Source organism: Scyliorhinus canicula, chromosome 14 (assembly GCF_902713615.1).
Source record: "Scyliorhinus canicula chromosome 14, sScyCan1.1, whole genome shotgun sequence".
Classification (NCBI taxonomy): Eukaryota; Metazoa; Chordata; class Chondrichthyes; order Carcharhiniformes; family Scyliorhinidae; genus Scyliorhinus; species Scyliorhinus canicula.
The window spans coordinates 154,408,874-154,427,985 of record NC_052159.1 but is presented as its reverse complement, the minus strand read 5'-3'; the positions used below and the strand labels follow the sequence as shown (position 1 = coordinate 154,427,985).

Genomic DNA, 19,112 nt, shown 5'->3' with positions numbered 1-19,112 from the left:
CAGCTTGTCCCCCTCCCGAGTGCCAATCCCAAACCCGGTGAATCCGGCACCGTTGCCCTTTGGAATCGATTGCGTTCCTCGTGGCCCCGGTGCTAGCCCCTCAATGGTCATTGAATCGGTGCAAGTGCGGTGCCAGGTGTAGAAGTCTACTAATTCTGCCCCAACGTCAACACTCAGTCTCAGCAACGGAGCAACCGGCTGCTGAACTTTAGTTGAACCCAGCCGGTGGAGTTGAGATTCTGGATAGACAAGGGCCAGTGAGCTAAAAGAGGGTTTTTTTCATCCACACCTATCTCGTGATCATGTGAATTTGTACAAAATCTCTCAACAATAGCCGTTGCCAGGGATTAATCGGAACGATTATTTATGGATGTTACCCTGAAAATTTCCAAAGTAATTAGGCCAAATTAAACAGATAATAGAAACTTCCTGAAATAGACAGCAAAATGGGACATAAAAACTGTTCGAATGCAGAGTCTCGTTGTAGGATAGGTCACGGCGACAGAATGCAACTGACTTGTGTTTTTTTTTTAAACAGCATCTGTAATGCAACGCATAATGACTTAATGAAGAGGAGTCAAAACTAATCTTTTTGTTTTATTCAATTTCCTGTTTTGAAGCCATTTGGAACCAAATCAATTTGTTCCAACGCCTGACTTCAATGGCAGGAATGCTGAGCTCGGCCCCAAACATTTATGCAAAAAGCTGTAAACGACGGGGAAAATAATTAGAAAAGATGTGTGTTTACCTCAAGGTTCCTCCTAAAACATTTCTGCTCGTTTGCATTACTGTAGCGCCTTTAATACAACAAATGAACCGAGGTGAGCTTTCAGGGAGCGCCGTGAAGCAAAGTCCATCACTGGGGACGGAAAGGAAACAGACGCCAAGCAGCTTGGCCAAAGAGGTGGATCTTGAGGAGCGTCTGAAAGGAGGCAAGAGAGGCAGGGAGGTTTCGGGCGGGAATTCCTGAGCTGGGGGCCAATGAGGGAGCGATTCAAATCGGGAATGCGCAAGTGGCCAGAATTGGAGGACTGCAGAGATCCCGGGGGTGGGGTGGGATGAGGTTGGGCGGGGGGTGCTAAAGTGCTGGAGGAGGTGACAGAGATGCGGAGGGGGGGGGGAAGGTGGGGTAAAGTTACTCCGACCAACTTTATACTGAGTTTTGACGATTTTCCGTCGGCGGACCTGAACGGAAAATCCATAACCAGCAACCTATTTGCGCCGGTTTTACCAGGTTAACCTCTGGGCTTTCGACTATACTTGTGAGCCTCAAAGAATCAACAGCATCTCCTACCAGGAACTTTAATATAACCGGAGGCTTTATTGCGGCTGTGTCAGTTTGGAGTGATGGCAAAGGGTATTCCTTAAATCTTCCTTAAGAGCGGAGCTATGCTAACCTTGTTGTAGTTGGGGTAAGTGCATTTCAATTCATAGAATTTACAGTGCAGAAGGAGGCCATTCGGCCCATCGAGTCTGCACCCGTTCTTTGAAAGAGCACTCTACCCAAGCCCACACCTCCACCCTATCCCCGTAACCCAGTAACCCCACCCAACACTGAGGGCAAATTTGAACACTAAGGGCAATTTATCATGGCCAATCCACCTAACCTGCACATCTTTGGACCGTGGGAGGCAACCGGAGCACCCGGAGGAAACCCACGCCCACACGGGGAGGACGTGCAGACTCCACACAGACAGTGACCCAAGCCGGGAATCGAACCTGGGGCCCTGGAGCTGTGAAGCAATTGTGCTAACCACTATGCTACCGTGCTGCCCTTAACCACTATGCTACCCTTAAATTAATTATTTCCCCTGGAGTGGAATTGCACTAGCATGTGTTCACAAAATGTCATGTCAGTCACCGAGGTTCATTATTGCACAGGGGGAGGCCATTCGGCCTATTGAATCCATGCCAGCTCTCTGTCGGGCAATCCAGTCAGCCCCATCCCCCCGTCATACCCATGACCCTGCAGACGGGGCTGGTTTAGCACACTGGGCTAAATCGCTGGCTGTTAAAGCAGACCAGGGCAGGCCAGCAGCGCGGGTTCAATTCCCGTACCAGCCTCCCCAAACAGGCGCCGGAATGTGGCGACTAGGGGCGTTTCACAGTAACTTCATTGAAGCCTACTCTTGACAATATGCGATTTTCATTTCAGATTAAATGCCTATCAAATTTCCTTTTTGAAATAATTCGTTGTCTCTGCTTCCACCACCCTCGTGGCCAGTGAGCTCCGGGTCATTACTACCTGCTGCGTAAGAACCTTCTTCCTCACGTCCTCCCCCCCCCTCCAAACTGTTAAATCTGTGGCCCTGAGTTCCTTGTCCCATCAGCTAGTGAGAAGAGTGTTTCTTTGTTTAGCTCACCTAAACCCGTCATCTAACCCTCCTTGTGACTAGTTGGCTGTAAACACGACGCCCGCCTTTCTCACATACCCTGGCCATCCCATTCCCTTCCACCATCTCTTCCATCTAATCCTGAACATTCCTGCAAACAGGTGAGGAAGGAAGAACAATGCTGTCCTTTACCTCACCTGGCGCGGCACATTCCTGGAGGTCTCGCCACATGTCCGCCTGCCTCCAACTGCCCCAGCCAGTCGAACAGCCCTTACCCCCTTCCCCCCATCACCAATACTGTTATAATAATAAACTAGCAGGGTTCAAGGAAACTGCCAAAAACACACTTCCTTTTTAAAGCCTCTTATGATTCCTCTCCCGGCTGTTCCTCATCCCGGCTTCCGAGAGATAACGTTTTTAATTCCTGGACAACCCCGGAGGGGTGGAAACACGAACTTGGGTGGGATAAGTGTGAAACGGATATCATTATTGCTGTGCCAGCTCCGCCACCCCCCACCCCATACACTGCCTGATATTCAACTTTGATCATCAAAATAGAATTGAAAACTCTATCAGCCAGCTGTAAAACATCTGCTCAGAGTTTCTGTCCAAAATTCTACCCCCATTCAGACACTCAAAATCATTCCAAACAATATAACTCAAAGCTTTTCGTTAATGAATGAACCACGAGCCAGTCCTTATACAGAAAATACTTAGAGTCTCCACAGTAAATAACACATGAAAACAAACAGTGGCTCCGATGTTACTGTCCTCCACTGTACAGGCTCAGTGTGGGCCTGCGTGCTGTAACTATCCAGATGAGACTACGTCCAATTCTGGTGGCTCAGGCAATTAAAATATTCCAATTGCACCACAGACACTGACACCTCAGCACGCATGCCCACTCACACACAGACATGCACGCAGAAAGAGACCGACAACCTCCACACCAGCCATGTGTGCCCACAAAAGCAGGTCAGACGCTTTGTAGAGTGTAACTCATCTCCTGACTTCCTGTGCTACATCTACAAGGCACGAGTCAGGAGTGTAATGGAATACTTGCCTGGATGAGCGCAGCTCCAACAACACTCATGAATCCCAACACCATCCAAGATAAAGCAGCCCACTTGATTGGCACCCCATTTAACAACATTCGCTCCCCCCAATCAGCAACCAACAGTGGCAGCCGTGGGTGCCATCTACAAGATGCACTTCAGCAACTCACCAAGGCTCCTTTGACAGTACCTTCCAAACACATGACCTCTATTATCTACAAGGGCGAGGGAAGCAGATAGCTGGGGACACCACCACCTGGAGGTTCCCCTCCCAATCACTCACTATCCTGACTTGGAAATATATCGGCTGTTTATTCACTGTCACAAAATCCTAACAGCACAGTGGGTGTACCTACACCACATGGACTGCAGCGTTTCAAGAAGGCAGCTCGCTACCACCTTCTAAAGGGCAATTAGGGATGGGCAATAAATGCTGGCCTAACCAGTGATGCGACATCCTGTGAAAGAATAAAATGATACACCCACTCTTCGATACAGATTCACACACACATTTCCCACTGAGCCACATCAGAAATTTAGAGCTTCTCCCCCCCCTATCCTTTATCACCAATACGAGAACACACAGACAGAGCCTTTCTCCTTACCGATGTGACCACTTCAAGATCCTTCAGGTAGGTCCGTTCTGTTGTCGATACTTCTTTGGCGATAAAATAGGCTTTGTCCGCTGGGAACCGCTGCAAAAATTCAGAACACCCCACATCCAACAGGTCAGTAGCCGCTACCTATCAGTTTATTTGTACAGTATTGCCCAGAATAAACAGAGAGAAACATTGACAGACGGAACACATGTGTTAGCAGCTGACGGAAAGGGTGCAAATCAAAAAGGATAATAAAAAATAATTCACATTTAAATAGCGCCTTTCACAACCTCAGGGCTTCCCAAAGTGCTTTACGGCCAATCAGTGGAGTCACTTTGTAATGTGGGTAACATGGCAAACAATTTTCATTGAACCCCTAGAATCCCGGCAGTGCAGAAGGACGCCATTCAGCCCATCGACTCTCTTAAAGAGCGCGCTAGCTAGGCCCACTCCCCCGCCACATCCCCATAGCCCCACCTAACCTGCATATTCCTGGACTATGGGAGGAAACTGGAGCACCCGGAGGAAACCCACGCAGACACGGGGAGAACGTGCAAACTCTACGCAGTCACCCAAAGCCAGAATCGAACCCGGGTCCCTGGCGCTGTGAGGCAGCAGTGCTAACTACTGTATCACTGTGCCGCCCAGTGAGCTGTGTATGTTGTTGATGGGAGCAAGCTCCCATAAACAACACTGTGATAAATGAGCAGGGATTCCTCGGGAGAAACAAACATTGGTCAGGGCAGAAGAGAGAAATGGAGGCTTTGGGATCTTTCACCTCTAACCGAGGTCACTGACATGGCCTTGGTTTAAATTTTCATCTGAAAACTGACTTCAGTAAGAGCCGCAGTGAGGGCTGAACAGGAGGACCTGGGAGAGTAGATGAAATTTGAAGCTATAAACAGTGACATTTAGTACTTACAGGGCTAAAAATATGAATTGAAAACTCCGACAATGCTAAAGGCTATGTTGGAAATGTACAAAGTGAAGATTGGAAAGGGTAAGATGCAATCAGAGTGAAAATTAGCTTGGAAAGCAAAATAGGCTCTGTATCGGCGTGTTAAGAATAAGAACGTCAAAGTCAAGGATGCAGCCAAAAATTGGAGTAAGTGAACCTGGAGTCAAGAATGAGGGGCTGACAGTGGTGTTCCATCTGTCGTCTTAATCACCCTGGGGTAACACAGACTGCAACTGGATGCAGTAGTACTAGAAAGTAGACTCCAAACGTTGAGGTTCGTTCAATACGCTTTACTGAACTTGATAAATTGTGCACATAGTTCGCTGTGGGTTTGACACTCTACTAATCTAAGTGTGCTTACTATAACTAACTAGACCAGACTAGCTCTAAGCCACGTGTAGAAGGTGCTAACTGATATATACACTCTGACTGTCACTACAGTTGTCACCAGTGGAAAGAGGCAGAGTGTTGATGCCTCGTGTGTTTTATAGTGGGAAACCCCGCTCTAGTGTTCTGCCTGGTGATTGGTTGTGTTCTGTCCTGTGTGTTGATTGGCTGTACTGGGTGTCTGTCACTGCCTGTCTGTATCCCATTATGTGCCTGAGGGCATATTATGACATTATATAGAATATACAGTGTGGAGGAGGACATTCAGCCCATTGGTCCGTGCTAGAGCTCCATTCTGGCCGCCTCCCATCTTTCCTCATCTCACTCTATCGGAATATCCTTCTATTCCTTTCTCCCTTGTGTGTTAATCTAATTCCTTCTCTCTTCAGTGTTCACCTCCACCGCTCCCTTCTCTATCCACTCTCTTCTAAAGACATTTTTTTCGGCGTTGTCTATTGGATTTCTAGGTAAGAAGTCTTACAACACCAGGTTAAAGTCCAGCATGTTTGTTTCAAACACTAGCGTTCGGAGCACTGCTCCTTCCTCAGGTGAAAGAGCAGTGCTCCGAAAGCTAGTGTTTGAAACAAACATGTTGGACTTTAACCTGGAGTTGTAAGACTTCTTACTGTGCTCACCCCAGTCCAACGCCGGCATCTCCACATCATGGATTTCTAGGTGATTACCGCACATTGATGGCCTCCAGTAATGCTCTCTCCCACAAGAGGAATCACTCTCTCTGCGTCTATTATACTAAAATAAATAGCCTAACAAAGGGAATTGGCAACGGGATTGCAGCTCCATCAGTGATTAGTGGGGAGTATCATTCCAAGGGAAATGAGGCCCTATGGCACGGTGGGTGGCGTTCCTGCCTCGGAGCCAGATGCTCCGTGTTCCAGTCCCGTTCTGAGACTTGATGGCCAAGGAAGATGAGTTCATAACCCAGCCAACCTGCAAAATCCTGCTGACTCCCGGCAATGGCTGGCAGTAAGAAAGGAGGGGATTCCTGGTCAGTGATGGGATGGAAATAAATTGGAGCCTCCACCATCACAATCCATAGCTCCAGATGATAACACCTATGGAAAAAGGTAATTTGCTGACAGCAGCTCGAATCTCTCGAGTGAGTGTAACAAACCACCACCATTCGTACAGAGCTGGCACGAAGGAGGTCACTCTAACCCAAGGTGTTCAAACTAATGAGACTCTTAATCAGCACCTTTGAGTCCTGAGATGTGTAGGTTGAAGTATAATAATCTAAAATATGGGAGAAAGTAAGTTTGTGTCAGACAGGAAACCAAACCTCGTTTGGCTTCATTCAGCTGTTGACAAAGCAACGGTGACTATAATGTGGAAGGAAATTACTGAGCACTTTCACAATGAAACTTGACCAAGTTGAAAGGACCCTTTGAAGAAATAAAGAGAGGTAGAAGAGGAGGCTTGCAGTGAGCGTAGGTTTTCATTTAAGAAGGTACCACAGAATCAAGGACGAGTGGGCTGTTTGAGGGGGCGGAGGATGCCTGTGAGCGATGTGGGAGGGGCCCCGTGAATCATGTTGGTATGTTGGGGGGGGGGGGGTGTCGGACCGGCCCGAGTTGCAGGCGGGTGTGGGGGATGATGTTTTCGCCTTTGCCTCGTTGATTGCTTGTAGGCTGGTCTTGTTGGGGTGGAGGTCAGCTTCTCCACCCTGTGCCTCGGCGAGGTGGGGGAGGGGAGGACTGCTGGAATTTTTGACCCTGGAGAAGGTGAAGTTTGAGATGGGGGGGGGGGGGGCAAAGGAGGGGGTTCTACAATTCTTGGGGTTTTGTTTATTATGCACTTTCGGGACTTGGTTGCCGTTGAATGATGGGAGGGGAGGAGGGGGGTTTGTTTTTGCTTTTGTTCTATGAGTCAATGTTTTAGGTTTTATGTTGTTGGGATTGTTCTGTTTTGTTTTCTTTCTTTTATGACGAAAATTATGAAAATAAAAATACTTAAGGAAAAAGAAGGTTTTGGGGGGGGGTGAAGTGGGGAGGGGAGAGCCACCAATGAGCACAGGGGAGCGCTAAGGAAGCCTTGCCTGACACCAGACCATGCAGCTAAAGATGTCAGGCTTCCCAAATGGTGCAGGCCCCCTCCTGCTGCAGGCAAAATGCGGTGTGGGTGGGATGAGGCGCTCAAGAGGTCATAAATTGTCACTTAGGGCAGCACGGTGGCCAAGTGGTTAGCATAACCGCCTCACGGCGCTGAGGTCCCAGGTTCGATCCCGGCTCTGGGTCACTGTCCGTGTGGAGTTTGCATATTCTCCTCGTGTTTGCGTGGGTTTCGCCCCCACAACCCAAAAATGTGCAGAGTAGGTGGATTGGCCACGCTAAATTGCCCCTTAATTGGAAAAAATAATTGGGTAATCTAAATTTTAAAAAAAAACTGTCACTTAAGGGCCTCAAAAGGCCCAAGGGTGGGTGGGTCACCTGATGCCTTCTCGGACCACCGTAGAAATTTGAGAGAGGTCGGTGGGGGTGGAGTGTTGCGTGGGAGGGAGGGGGTGGTGGTGGCGAGTACAGCGAAGGTAGCGGGCAGGACACACGCTAAGTTTTACAAACCTTCCAACTCACTGGTGTGGGAACGCAGAAACCAACCCAATGAGCTGAGTGGCCTCCTTCAGTGACATTAGATCGTTTGCCCTTAAGCAGGAAGATGGAATGATACAATAGGCAGGCACAGTGGTTAGCAGTGCTGCCTCAGAGCGCCAGGGACCCGGGTTCAATTCCGGCCTTGGGTCACTGTCTGTGCGGAGTCTGCACGTTCTCCCATGACCGCGTGCGTTTCCTCCGGGTGCTCCAGTTTCCTCCCGCAGTCCAAAGATGTGCGGTTTGGTGGATTGGCCGTGATAAATTGCCCTTAGTGTCCAAAAGGTTAGGTAGGGTTAGTGGGCTGCGGGGATAGGGTGGAGGGATGGGCTTAAGTAGGGTGCTCTTTCCAAGGGCCGGTGCAGATCCGATGGGCCAAATGACCTCCTTCTGCACTGTAAATTCGATGTGTTCAAACTCTACAATTTGAGTGTGCATTACTGGTTTGATTTTCTGATTCTTAGTCAGTGCAGAGAGAATCGTACACAGGGATATCAATTATTCTGCTGTCTATGAATAGCTAAAGGCAGGGACTGTCCGAACCCTCCGACTGCTAATTACTATTTTCTATTGAATGGCACGCTATGCATTCCTGGATGAATATCAGTGCATTACATATACTCATGACAATCTTTCCCATTGACATCTCAGAAATGTGGAAGGGTATTCTGTTGAATAGGAAATGGCTCTACGCAACTCCCACAATCAAAGAGGAAAAGGATGTTAGTCAATTATGTTCAAAATTCTACCATATTTAGAAACCTGACCTTCCTCCATCGGTAAAAGGGCAAAGTTTGAACTCTCAGATTGAAGATGAAGGATAAAAGAACCAAGGGCTACACGAGGAAAAACATTTTACCCAGCGAGTGGCGAGGATTGAGAATGCACTGCCTGAGGGAGTGGTGGAGGATGTTCAATTGTGACTTTCTAAGCTCCTGAAGAGAAAGGAATTGCATACCTAAGAGGAGAGGGCTACAGAGTGTGATTTAGGATCCTGTGATTAATATTCCACTGGGGATCGATGGGGACCGCGAGTTGGAATGGGGGCTGTAAGGGGCCGTGGGGGTAGGTGGAGCGGGGCTTGAGGTGTCATTGAGTTGGAATGGAGGGCTCCCAAATTCAGAATGTGGAACTCATCCGAGGGGCCGTGAACCCAGTACAAGCCGGCACACCACGGAAATTGTGGGGGGTTTAGGAAATGCTTACCCCTGCAATAGAGCCGGCCAGGTCAGGGATTCAGGCCACGCCCTCAATATCCCCGCGCTTATCCCTTGTCAGCAAGAATTGGGGGCACCGGGAATAGGGGCAGGAATCCCGGAATTGGGTCCCATTTGTGAAAGGCTCCAAAGTCGTTCTGACTCCAGGAAAATCCGGCCTGTGGAGTCAGGGATCATTACAATCATAAAATAATCATAAACCTGTTTTAGCAACCACGTCAGTCATGGGAGAAACTCTCACAGCCAGCAAGTGAGATGAGAAAATCTCCACTTGTAACATTCACCATCAGATGTCCTCACTGACCATCCAATCAGAGGCCCTCTGGCTGAAATGTACCATCTACGGAATGTACCACAGCATTGGGAAATGTTAAACTGAACGATCCATTCAAGGGGGTTTTTCACAAGTTTATAATTATACATTTTATTAGTTAACAGTAATATTTTAAAGTGTTGATTTTTAAAAATAAATTTAGTGTACCCAATTCATTTTTTTCCAATTAAGGGGCAATGTAGCATGGCCAATCCACCTACCCTGCCCATCTTTGGGTTGTGGGGGCGAAACCCACGCAAACACAGGGAGAATGTGCAAACTCCACACGGACAGTGACCCAGAGCCGGGATCGAACCTGGGACCTCGGCGCCGTGAGGCAACAGGGCTAACCCACTGAGCCACCGTGCTGCCCAAAGTGTTGATTTTACACCTCCCGTTTCTGAAGTGAATTGACGATTTGTCATTATATTTGCACTAGGTAATACTGTGTTTAATATAACAAGATATGCATTTATATAGTGCCCTTTATATCCTCTGGGCATCCCAAAGTGCTTAATAACCAATGAATCCCCTTGGGAGTGATGTCATGGTTGTAATGTAGGGAACACAGCAACCAATTTGCTCACAGCAAGCTCCCGATGACAGCAATGTGATAATGATCGTGCTCTCGTAGTGATTTTGACTGAGGAATAAATGTCCATTGGGCCAATAGATGGAACCTCTCCTCTCCTCTACAAAGGAGTCGCCATGGGACCTTTTAAATCAAGCTTGGACCTAATGATTGCAGCTCTGATGGTGCGGTACTCTCTCAGAACTGAACAGGGAAGCGTCAGGCTGGATGATATACTAATCGTTGGCTGGCTTGGCTGGCTACTGTCTGTTTGTAGAAGTAACATATCCCAAGGTGCTTCAAAGGCAGCAGGGCCAACACATCTTGACACTGAACCAGGTGAAGAACTATCAGCACAGGTGTGAAAAAACCTGGTTGTCGAGGTAGGTCTTAAGGAGGAGAGAGAGGCAGAGAAATTGAGGAAGTGAATTTTGGAGTTTGGGGCCTTGGCAGGTATACAGCCAGCAAAAGCGGAGTGATTTAAATCAGGGAGATGCAAGAAGCCAGAACTGGAGGGGAGCTGATATTGCAGAGGGTTCAAGGGGCGACAAATCGGGAGGGAGAAATCTGAAAACAAGAATGAAAATTTTTAAATTGAAGTGATCCCGGGTCAGAAGCCATTTCGATCAGCAAGTACAGGGTGATGGGTGAATGGGATTTGGTGAGAGTTAAAATAGAGGCACCAGAGATTTGAGTGAGTTTCAGTGTATGGAAGGTGGACCAGGAATAGTTGAGCGATCACAGAGACATGGATGAGAGTTCTAGGCGAAGATAAGCAGGGACAAAACAATCTTGACCTTGTAACTTCCAACATAAACTACAGTAAGGCGTTAAAAGGAATGAAATTCTCATTCTCGAAAGAATCAATGATTGAGGATGAATATTGACGACTACAATACCTAGTTTCAAAATGGGTTTGCTTATTTTCAGTCATTGTTTGATGCAGAATTGCTAGACTTAACTTCAGGACGTTTAATTTCTCTAATTTAACAAATATACCTTATTAATTCATGTAAAACAAACCATATCCTTCTTATTTACACACTCATACCTATTGGATTCTGGAGAAGTATTTTAGTAGAAATGTTCAATTCACTATGTTAACATTTTAAAACGTTGGTGGCGCAGTGGTTAGCACTGCTGCCTGACGACGTCGAGGACCGAGTTTGATTCCGGCTCTGGGTCACTGTCCGTGTGGAGTTTGCACATTCTCCCCGTGTCTGCGTGGGTTTCACCCCCACAACCCAAAGATGTGCAGGCTAGGTGGATTGGCCATAATGGGAAAAAAAAATCAATTGTGAACTCTAAATTTATTTTTAAAAAGCAAATAAGTTATCCCACAGAAGACCATTCAGCCCATTGTGCTTATGCTTGCTCTTCTGAAAGAGCTATCCAATTAGTTCCACTCTTACTTTTTCCTCACTTCACTACAAATCTTTTTTTTTTAAATTTAGAGTACCCAATTCATTTTTTCCAATTAAGGGGCAATTTAGTGTGGCCAATCCACCTAGCCATCTAGCACATCTTTGGGTTGTGGGGGCGAAACCCACGCAAACACGGGGAGAATGTGCAAACTCCACACGGACAATGACCCAGAGCCGGGATTGAACCTGGGACCTTGGGGCCGTGAGGCAGCAGGGCTAACCCACTGTGCCACCGTGCTGCCCTACTACAAATCTTTCCTCTCTATCCAATTCCCTTTTGAAAGTTCCTCTTGTCATCGCCCTTTCAAGCAGCACATTCCTGATCTCAACAACTCACTGCGAGGAAAAAAGTATAATCTTCTTTCTTTTGGGTGGCACGGTGGCGCAGTGGTTAGCACTGCTGCCTCATGGCGCCGAGGACCCGGGTTCGATCCCGGCTCCGGGTCACTGTCCGTGTGGAGTTTGCACATTCTCCCCGTGTCTGCGTGCGTTTCACCCCCACAACCCAAAGATGTGCAAGTTCGGTGGATTGGCCACGCTAAATTGCCTCTTAATTGGAAAAAAAAATTGGATACTCTAATCGCAGTATCTATTCCACAGCTCCAGGGTCCCATGTTCGATTCCGGCTTGGGTCACTGTCTGTGCGGAGTCTGCACATGCTCCCCGTGTGTGCGTGGGTTTCCTCCGGGTGCTCCGGTTTCCTCCCACAGTCCAAAGATGTGCAGGTTAGGTGGATTGGTCATGATAAATTGCCCTTAGTGTCCAAAATTGCCCTTAGTGTCCAAAATTGCCCTTAGTGCTGGGTGGGGTTACTGGGTTATGGGGATAGGGTGGAGGTGTTGACCTTCGGTAGGGTGCTCTTTCCAAGAGCCGGTGCAGACTCGATGGGCCGAATGGCCTCCTTCTGCACTGTAAATGCTATGAAATTCTATGAAATCTGAGATAGGTTTTTGTTAAGCAAAAACATTAGGGGCCAAAAGCAGGTATATGGAGTTAGGTCAAAGATCAGCCATGATCACATTGAGTGGCGGGTCAGGCTCGAGGGGCTGAATGGCCTATCCTGTTCCTATGTTCCTAATCAAGGTCAAACCTTTCTCCTCATTTCTTCTTCGTCGTCAGTCTTGACGCAGGCTGCATCTGTCAGGAGCGGAGTCATCAATGGCGAGTGCTGTTTGCCGTCTGGGCTCAGGCGAGGAGACAGGGAGAGATTCTGAACACCCGGACCAACTTGTGAATTCAGCGAGAGTTCTGACACATGTGGGCTGCACACCAGGGAACCTGGAACAAACAGGGGAATGCAGGTTAGATTTTCAACCCCGAGCACAGGCCGAACTCCACAACTGACTGGAAGATACATGCATACCCAGATACATAGAAGCTAGGGGCAGGTGGAGGCCTTTTGCCCTTCAAGCCTGCTCCGCCTTTCATCACGATCATGGCTGATCATCCAACTCAATAGCCTATTCCCCATAGCCGGTGATAGCACTTCTCCCCAAGTGCTTATCTCTTGAATATATTCAAAGTTTTAGCATCAACTACTTCCTGTGGCAATGAATTCCACAGGCTCACCACTCTTTGTGTGAAGAAACTTCTCCTTATCTCTGTCCGAAATAGTTTACCCTGAATTCTCAGGCTATGACCCCTGGTTCTGGTAACACCCATCATTGGTAACATCTTCCCTGCATCTACCCTGTCTAGTCCTATTAGAATTTTATACGTCTCTATGAGATCCCCCCTCATTTTCTGAACTCCAGCGAGAACAATCCCAACTGAGTCAATCTCTCCTCATATGATATATATATTACATATAAATAATAGAGAGGTGGATTCACAAACGCATGTAATAGGCAAGTTATTACAGGTAAAAAAGCATTAACAGATATAGATACATATTTAAAAAGTAGATAAGTAGATAAAAAGAAAAATATACTTGTATTTATACAGCTCTTTCAATGAGCCCTGGATGATTCAAAGCGATTTACAAGTGAAGTACTTTTTGAAGAATAGTCATGACTGTAAATTTGAAAATGTGGCCACTAATTTACACACAGCAAAGTCTAACAAGCAACAATGTGACAGTGACCAGATAATCTGTTATTTTATGATGTTGATTGAGGGATGAATATTGGCCTGGACACCAGGGATAATCCTCTGCTGAGGGTGGCGGGGTGGTTAGCACTGCTGCCTCACAGCGCCAGGGACCCGGGTTCAATCTCGGTCTTGGATCACTGCCCGTGCGGAGTTCGCACGTTCTCCCCGTGTCTGCGTGGGTTTCCTCCGGGTGCTCCGGTTTCCTCCCACAGTCCACAGATGTGCAGCCATGCTGGGTGGATTGGCCACGCTAAATTGCCTTTTAGGATCCAAAGGTGTGTGGGTCAGGTGGGGTTCCAGGGAGGTGGGGGGGGGGAGTTGGGCCTAGAGAGGGTGCTCTTTCCAAGGGTCGGTACAGACTCGATGGGCCGAAGGGCCTTCTTCTGCATGGCAGCAATTTTATGATTCATCTTCAAAACAAGTGCCCATGGGATCTTTGACATAAATCCGAACAGTCAGATAGGGCCTCAGCTCTCCTTCTCGTCTGAAAAGCAGGACCTTCGACAATGCAGCACTCCCTCAGTACATTGGCCTAAGATGGGATTTGAACCCAGTGATTCAGAGGCGCTGGGACAGGACTGGCACTCAAAATATAATAAATGCACCCCTGAATTTCATGTACAGAGAGCAAACAAAGATAAAAATTGACTAAAAAAGATTGTTTTAAAAATTTCTCAGTAGCAAGGCAAAGTATTAAACAGGCGTGGGGTCGGAGGAGAAAAATGCCTTCAAACATAAAGTGATTAGAATGTGGAATTATTAGACGCACATTATTATTGACACCAGAGTACAGGAGGGAGTTAAATAGTTGCTTGATGTGCAATTGGAGACTTCAGTGGGGAGGAACGTCAGCACAGATGTGATGGGCTGAATGGCCTTTTTTCTCTGCTGGGGCAAAAGGATTCTTTCAACATTAATGACCTTCCGGCAGGTTCTAAAGTTTCACTGGCTGACCTGAGGGGATTTTGAGTATTAAAGGCCGATTCAATTCCGTTTCAGTCACAAAAACACAAACGTTGTGCCATACAATTCCAAGGAGTCTAATCCCACAGATTGGCCCACCGGGTTGCGTTGAGCGGAACTTCGCTATAGCCGAGTAGGTGCCATTTCCACACAAATGTGTCCCTATGACACCTGGGGCTGGATTCTCCATTATTGGGACCATAGAACATATATAGAACAGTACAGCACCGAACAGGCCCTTCGGCCCTCAATGTTGTGCCGAGCCATGATCACCCCACTCAACCCACGTATCCACCCTATACCCGTAACCCAACAACACCCCCCTTAACCTTACATTTATTAGGACACTACGGGCAATTTAGCATGGCCAATCCACCTAACCCGCACATCTTTGGACTGTGGGAGGAAACCGGAGCACCCGGAGGAAACCCACGCACACAGGGGGAGGACGTGCAGACTCCGCACAGACAGTGACCCAGCCGGGAATCGAACCTGGGACCCTGGAGCTGTGAAGCATTTATGCTAACCACCATGCTACCCTGCTGCCCATGTCCCCTCGCCGGCGTCAAAACAGTGGAGATTGACGCCATAAAAACTGGCATCAAAGGGACACGAATTCCTAGCCCTGCAGGGGCCTGGCAGGGAGCCAGAGTAGATCTCGCAGCTTTTGCTGCCGATACGGGCCCCCGCACTTCCGGGTCAGAGGTCACTCCATGCTCCATGGTAGACACGGACCGTGGAGCTGGACCCAAAAAAGAAAACCCCCCCTTGATCGGCCACGCGCCCGACCCTCAATGCCCGCACAAGCATTTACCGGCTGCCTATAAGGCCCCCCCCCCGCCCTCCGATCGGCCAGCCCCCGGCGGCCGCGGACCTAGCTCAGCCCTATAATTTTCTCTTTCATTGCAAAGGAAAAAGCCAGGAAGAAGCGTGACAATGGTGTGTGCGGAAACGCTTCAATCAAATTATTCCTTAATTTTACGAGGCATATGGAAGATGTCACTAATGATTCTCCAGTAATATGTAATGGGGATGATCAGTAAGATTTCAAGATTAACAGATGCACATTGGATTCCTGAGGACACCATCTGTGTTGTGGCAGGATAATGGAATTCGAGATTCCCATGGCAACATGACAGAAATGACAGCCTGTCTTTGAGGACTGGGGAAAGTATATTCATTGGAGAATTATGTTAAAGGCTTCAGCATTAGATTCAGGCTCAGGGATTGCAATTCTGGCTATCCAGACTGAACAATTCAAATGTTTAAACTGTGTGTGTGGTGTGTGTGCCGGTGTGCATGTCTCTGCCCGTGTATGTGCATGTACCTGTACTGTGAGTGTGTGTGCATGCCTGCCTCTGTTTGTGTGTGCATGTGCGCCTGTGCGTGTGTGCCTGTTTGAGTGTGTGTTTGTGTGTGTGTGTGCCTGCCTGCCTGTGTGTGTGTGTGCCTGTTTGAGTGTGTGTTTCTCTGTGTGTGTGCCTGTTTGAGTGTGTGTGTGTGCCTGCGTGTGTGTGTGTGTCTGCCGCTGTTTCTGTGTGTGAGTGCCTGTGTGTGCATGTGCGCCTGCGCGCGTGTGCCTGTTTCAGTGTGTGTATGTGCATGTTTGTGTGTGTGTGTCTGCCTCTATTTCTGTGTGTGTGCGCATGTGCGCCTGTGCGTGTGTACCTGTTACAGTGTGTGTATGTGCATGTTTGTGTGTGTGTGTGTGTGTGCCTGTGCGTGTGTGCCTGTGTTTGTGGGTGTGTATTTGTGTGTATGCCTGTGTGCATGTGCCTGTGTGCGTGTACCTGTGTGTGCATGCCTGTGTGTGTGTGTATGCCTGTGCGTGTGTGTCTGTGTGCGTGTACCTGTCTGTGTGCGGGTATTTGAATTTCTGTATGTCCGTACTTGAGAATGTGTGAACATTTTTGTGTGTAAGAGTGTGAAATGATGTGTTTTAATCCTATGAGTAACGAAAGAGCACAAACACAGACTAGAACAAGGCTTCAATAATATTCCAGATCAGTCACACAAGGATCGCTGATGGGGAAGAAATAATTGGAGCTCCTCTTTTCTCTTGTAAAAAGAGACAGTAGGAATAACATATACGCGGGCACAAGACATTTTAAATTCTGGCCAATGCATATTAATTTTTTTTCCATAATGATGAAGTACAGGGAATAATTGATTAACATATTAATGCTAAATTAACAGAAGGATCAAGTCTGAGAGAGAGAGAGAGAGACACAGTCGGAAAACTCATTCTGCTCCCCTCCCCTGGCACATATTGAATGGAACTTAGGTACGTGTAACACAAAGAAATTCAGATTCCCATCGAAGATGACAAAGTTTCCATTTTAAATTCAATTAAATCGACACCTCCTCACCATATTGTGTCTAATGCGGTCTTGGTTTAGTTCAGAATCACCTGCTATTCGAATATTATCCAGGTGGAAAAGTTAAAGGTCCAGCGTTGCTTGTAAAGAAAGATTTGCATTTGTATAGCACCTTTCACAACCACTGGCCATCGCAAAGTGCTTTACAACCAGCTTTAGAAGTTCAGCTGGTGTTGTGATGTGGGAAATATGGCAGCCAATTAGCGCGCAGAATGTTCCCGCCGCCAGCAATATAACGATCAGGGGCGCGATTCTCCAAAACTGGGGCTATGTCCCCACTCTGGCCTAAAAATGCTGACATTCTACTCCAGACTTTCCTTTAAAAATATACAGCTGGAGGGGGCTGGCAGGGACCCGGGAGCTTCACACAGCTTTGGCTGCGGATATGGGCCCCCGCAATTCCGGTTCCGAGTCATCGCATGCGCACGACAGCGGCCTCGCCGAATGCAATGGCAGACTCAGCCGGCGGACCTGGTCCCACCGAGCTGCCCCGCACCGCTCCATCTGACCCACCCGATCACCGCCCCGGCCGCCCATCAGACCCCCCCCCCCCCCCCCCCCCCCCCAACCTGGTGATTGATTCTCCCGCCCCCCACCAGGGCGGCCATGGACTGAGTCCGCAGCTGTCGCGCCGCGTGAATCGTGCGCGAGCGATTCTCCGAGGACTGGAGAATCGCGGGAGCGGCGCCGAGCCCGATTCTCACGTAAACATTGATTCTCCGCCCCCCACGCCAAACGCGATTTCTTTTTTAAATCATAGAATTTACAGTGCAGAAGGAGGCCATTCGGCCCATCGAGTCTGCACCAGCTCTTGGAAAGAGCACCCCACCCAAGCCCACACCTCCACCCCATCCCCTTAACGCTTTAACCCCACCCAACACTTAGGGCAATTTTGGACACCAAGGGCAATTTAGCACGGCCAGTCCACCTAACCTGCACATCTTTGGACTGTGGGAGGAAACCGGAGCACCCGGAGGAAACCCACGCACACACGGGGAGGACGTGCAGACTCCGCACAGACAGTGACCCAAGCCGGGAATCAAACCTGGGACCCTGGAGCTGTGAAGCAATTGTGCTAACCACTATGCTACCGTGCTGCCCATGGGGCTGCGGAGAATCCAGCCCCAGATCTTTTGTTTGAGTTTTGTTTTTTGTGGAATAAATACTGGTGGACCCAGGCCATGAGGGTGGAACTCTCCCAGACTGGGACGAGGTGCCAGGCCGGGGGCGGGAACGTGGAGTGTTTCCCGCTGCGGAGGCTGGCAGGAAAACAGGTCAAATCCTCCGGCCCCAACCTCATTAATTATGAACCTGGGGGGGGGGGGTGGAGTTGGATGAAAAATGAAATAAAAATCGCTTATTGTCACAAGTAGGCTTCGAATGAAGTTACTGTGAAAAGCCCCTAGTCGCCACATTCCGGCGTCTGTTTGGGGAGGCTGGTACGGGAATTGAACCGTGCTGCTGGCCTGCCTTGGCCTGCTTTCAAAGCCAGCTCTTTAGCCCTGTGCTAAACCAGCCCCTATTCAGTGGCGGGACAGGCCTGGATGGTACGTAGTCCGCCTTCATATCTGGGCACCATATTGAAAAGTTACCCAAAGTCACTGACCCACAATTGAAGATAGAAGGTGAACTGCCTGGAAATAAAGGTAGATCTCCGGGAGCCCTCTGACACCGGACGATGGACATATTGAGAATGAAGGTCAATCTCCAGGAAGATTCCCAGGTTGGAAGATGGACCCTCTCCAGGACACCTAATCTGGAATGTCCACCTGTCGATGCTCCCCCCCCCCCCCCCCCCGACCCATTGCTCTGGTGATCCAGTGTCCAGGGTTATGGACGGCCTCCACTCAGACTGCCAGGGGTAGCTCCAGGCACTGTTCAGGCGAATCCCCACGTCTGCACTCCACGTTGTTCCAGACGTGTTTCGCACCGGCGTGTATTCCCGCACGCGCTGTGAAGAATTGGGATGGGGTAGACAGGCCTTCACCTGAATCCCAAATAAGTTTCACACCGGGCACCAACAGACGATCCCGTGAGAAAGACACGCTGGCGTGAAACTGGTTTTTGGACCTTCTGGCAAGTTCATCCCCCACCGCTGCCTGCCATTGAACCCGTCAGCGGGGTCTTGGGAGAACTCCATCCTGTCGCGAATTCGTCGACTCTTTTACAAAAATAGTCCCATGGGACCTTTTATTGTTCTCTCAGGTGGGACCTTGCTTT

General features: G+C 48.6%; 1 protein-coding gene across 1 annotated transcript in view; it reads right to left on the bottom strand.

Annotated features, from left to right (window-relative positions):
* Nucleotides 1-19,112, bottom strand: part of farp1 (FERM, RhoGEF (ARHGEF) and pleckstrin domain protein 1 (chondrocyte-derived)) — a 279,415-nt gene that overhangs the window by 51,821 nt on the left and 208,482 nt on the right. The window contains exons 14-15 of the mRNA XM_038819138.1: nt 12,551-12,738; nt 3,994-4,083 (exon numbers count right to left, since the gene is read on the bottom strand). Coding sequence (XP_038675066.1) covers nt 3,994-4,083; nt 12,551-12,738 — 278 coding nt within the window. The remainder of the gene's footprint in view (nt 1-3,993; nt 4,084-12,550; nt 12,739-19,112) is intronic.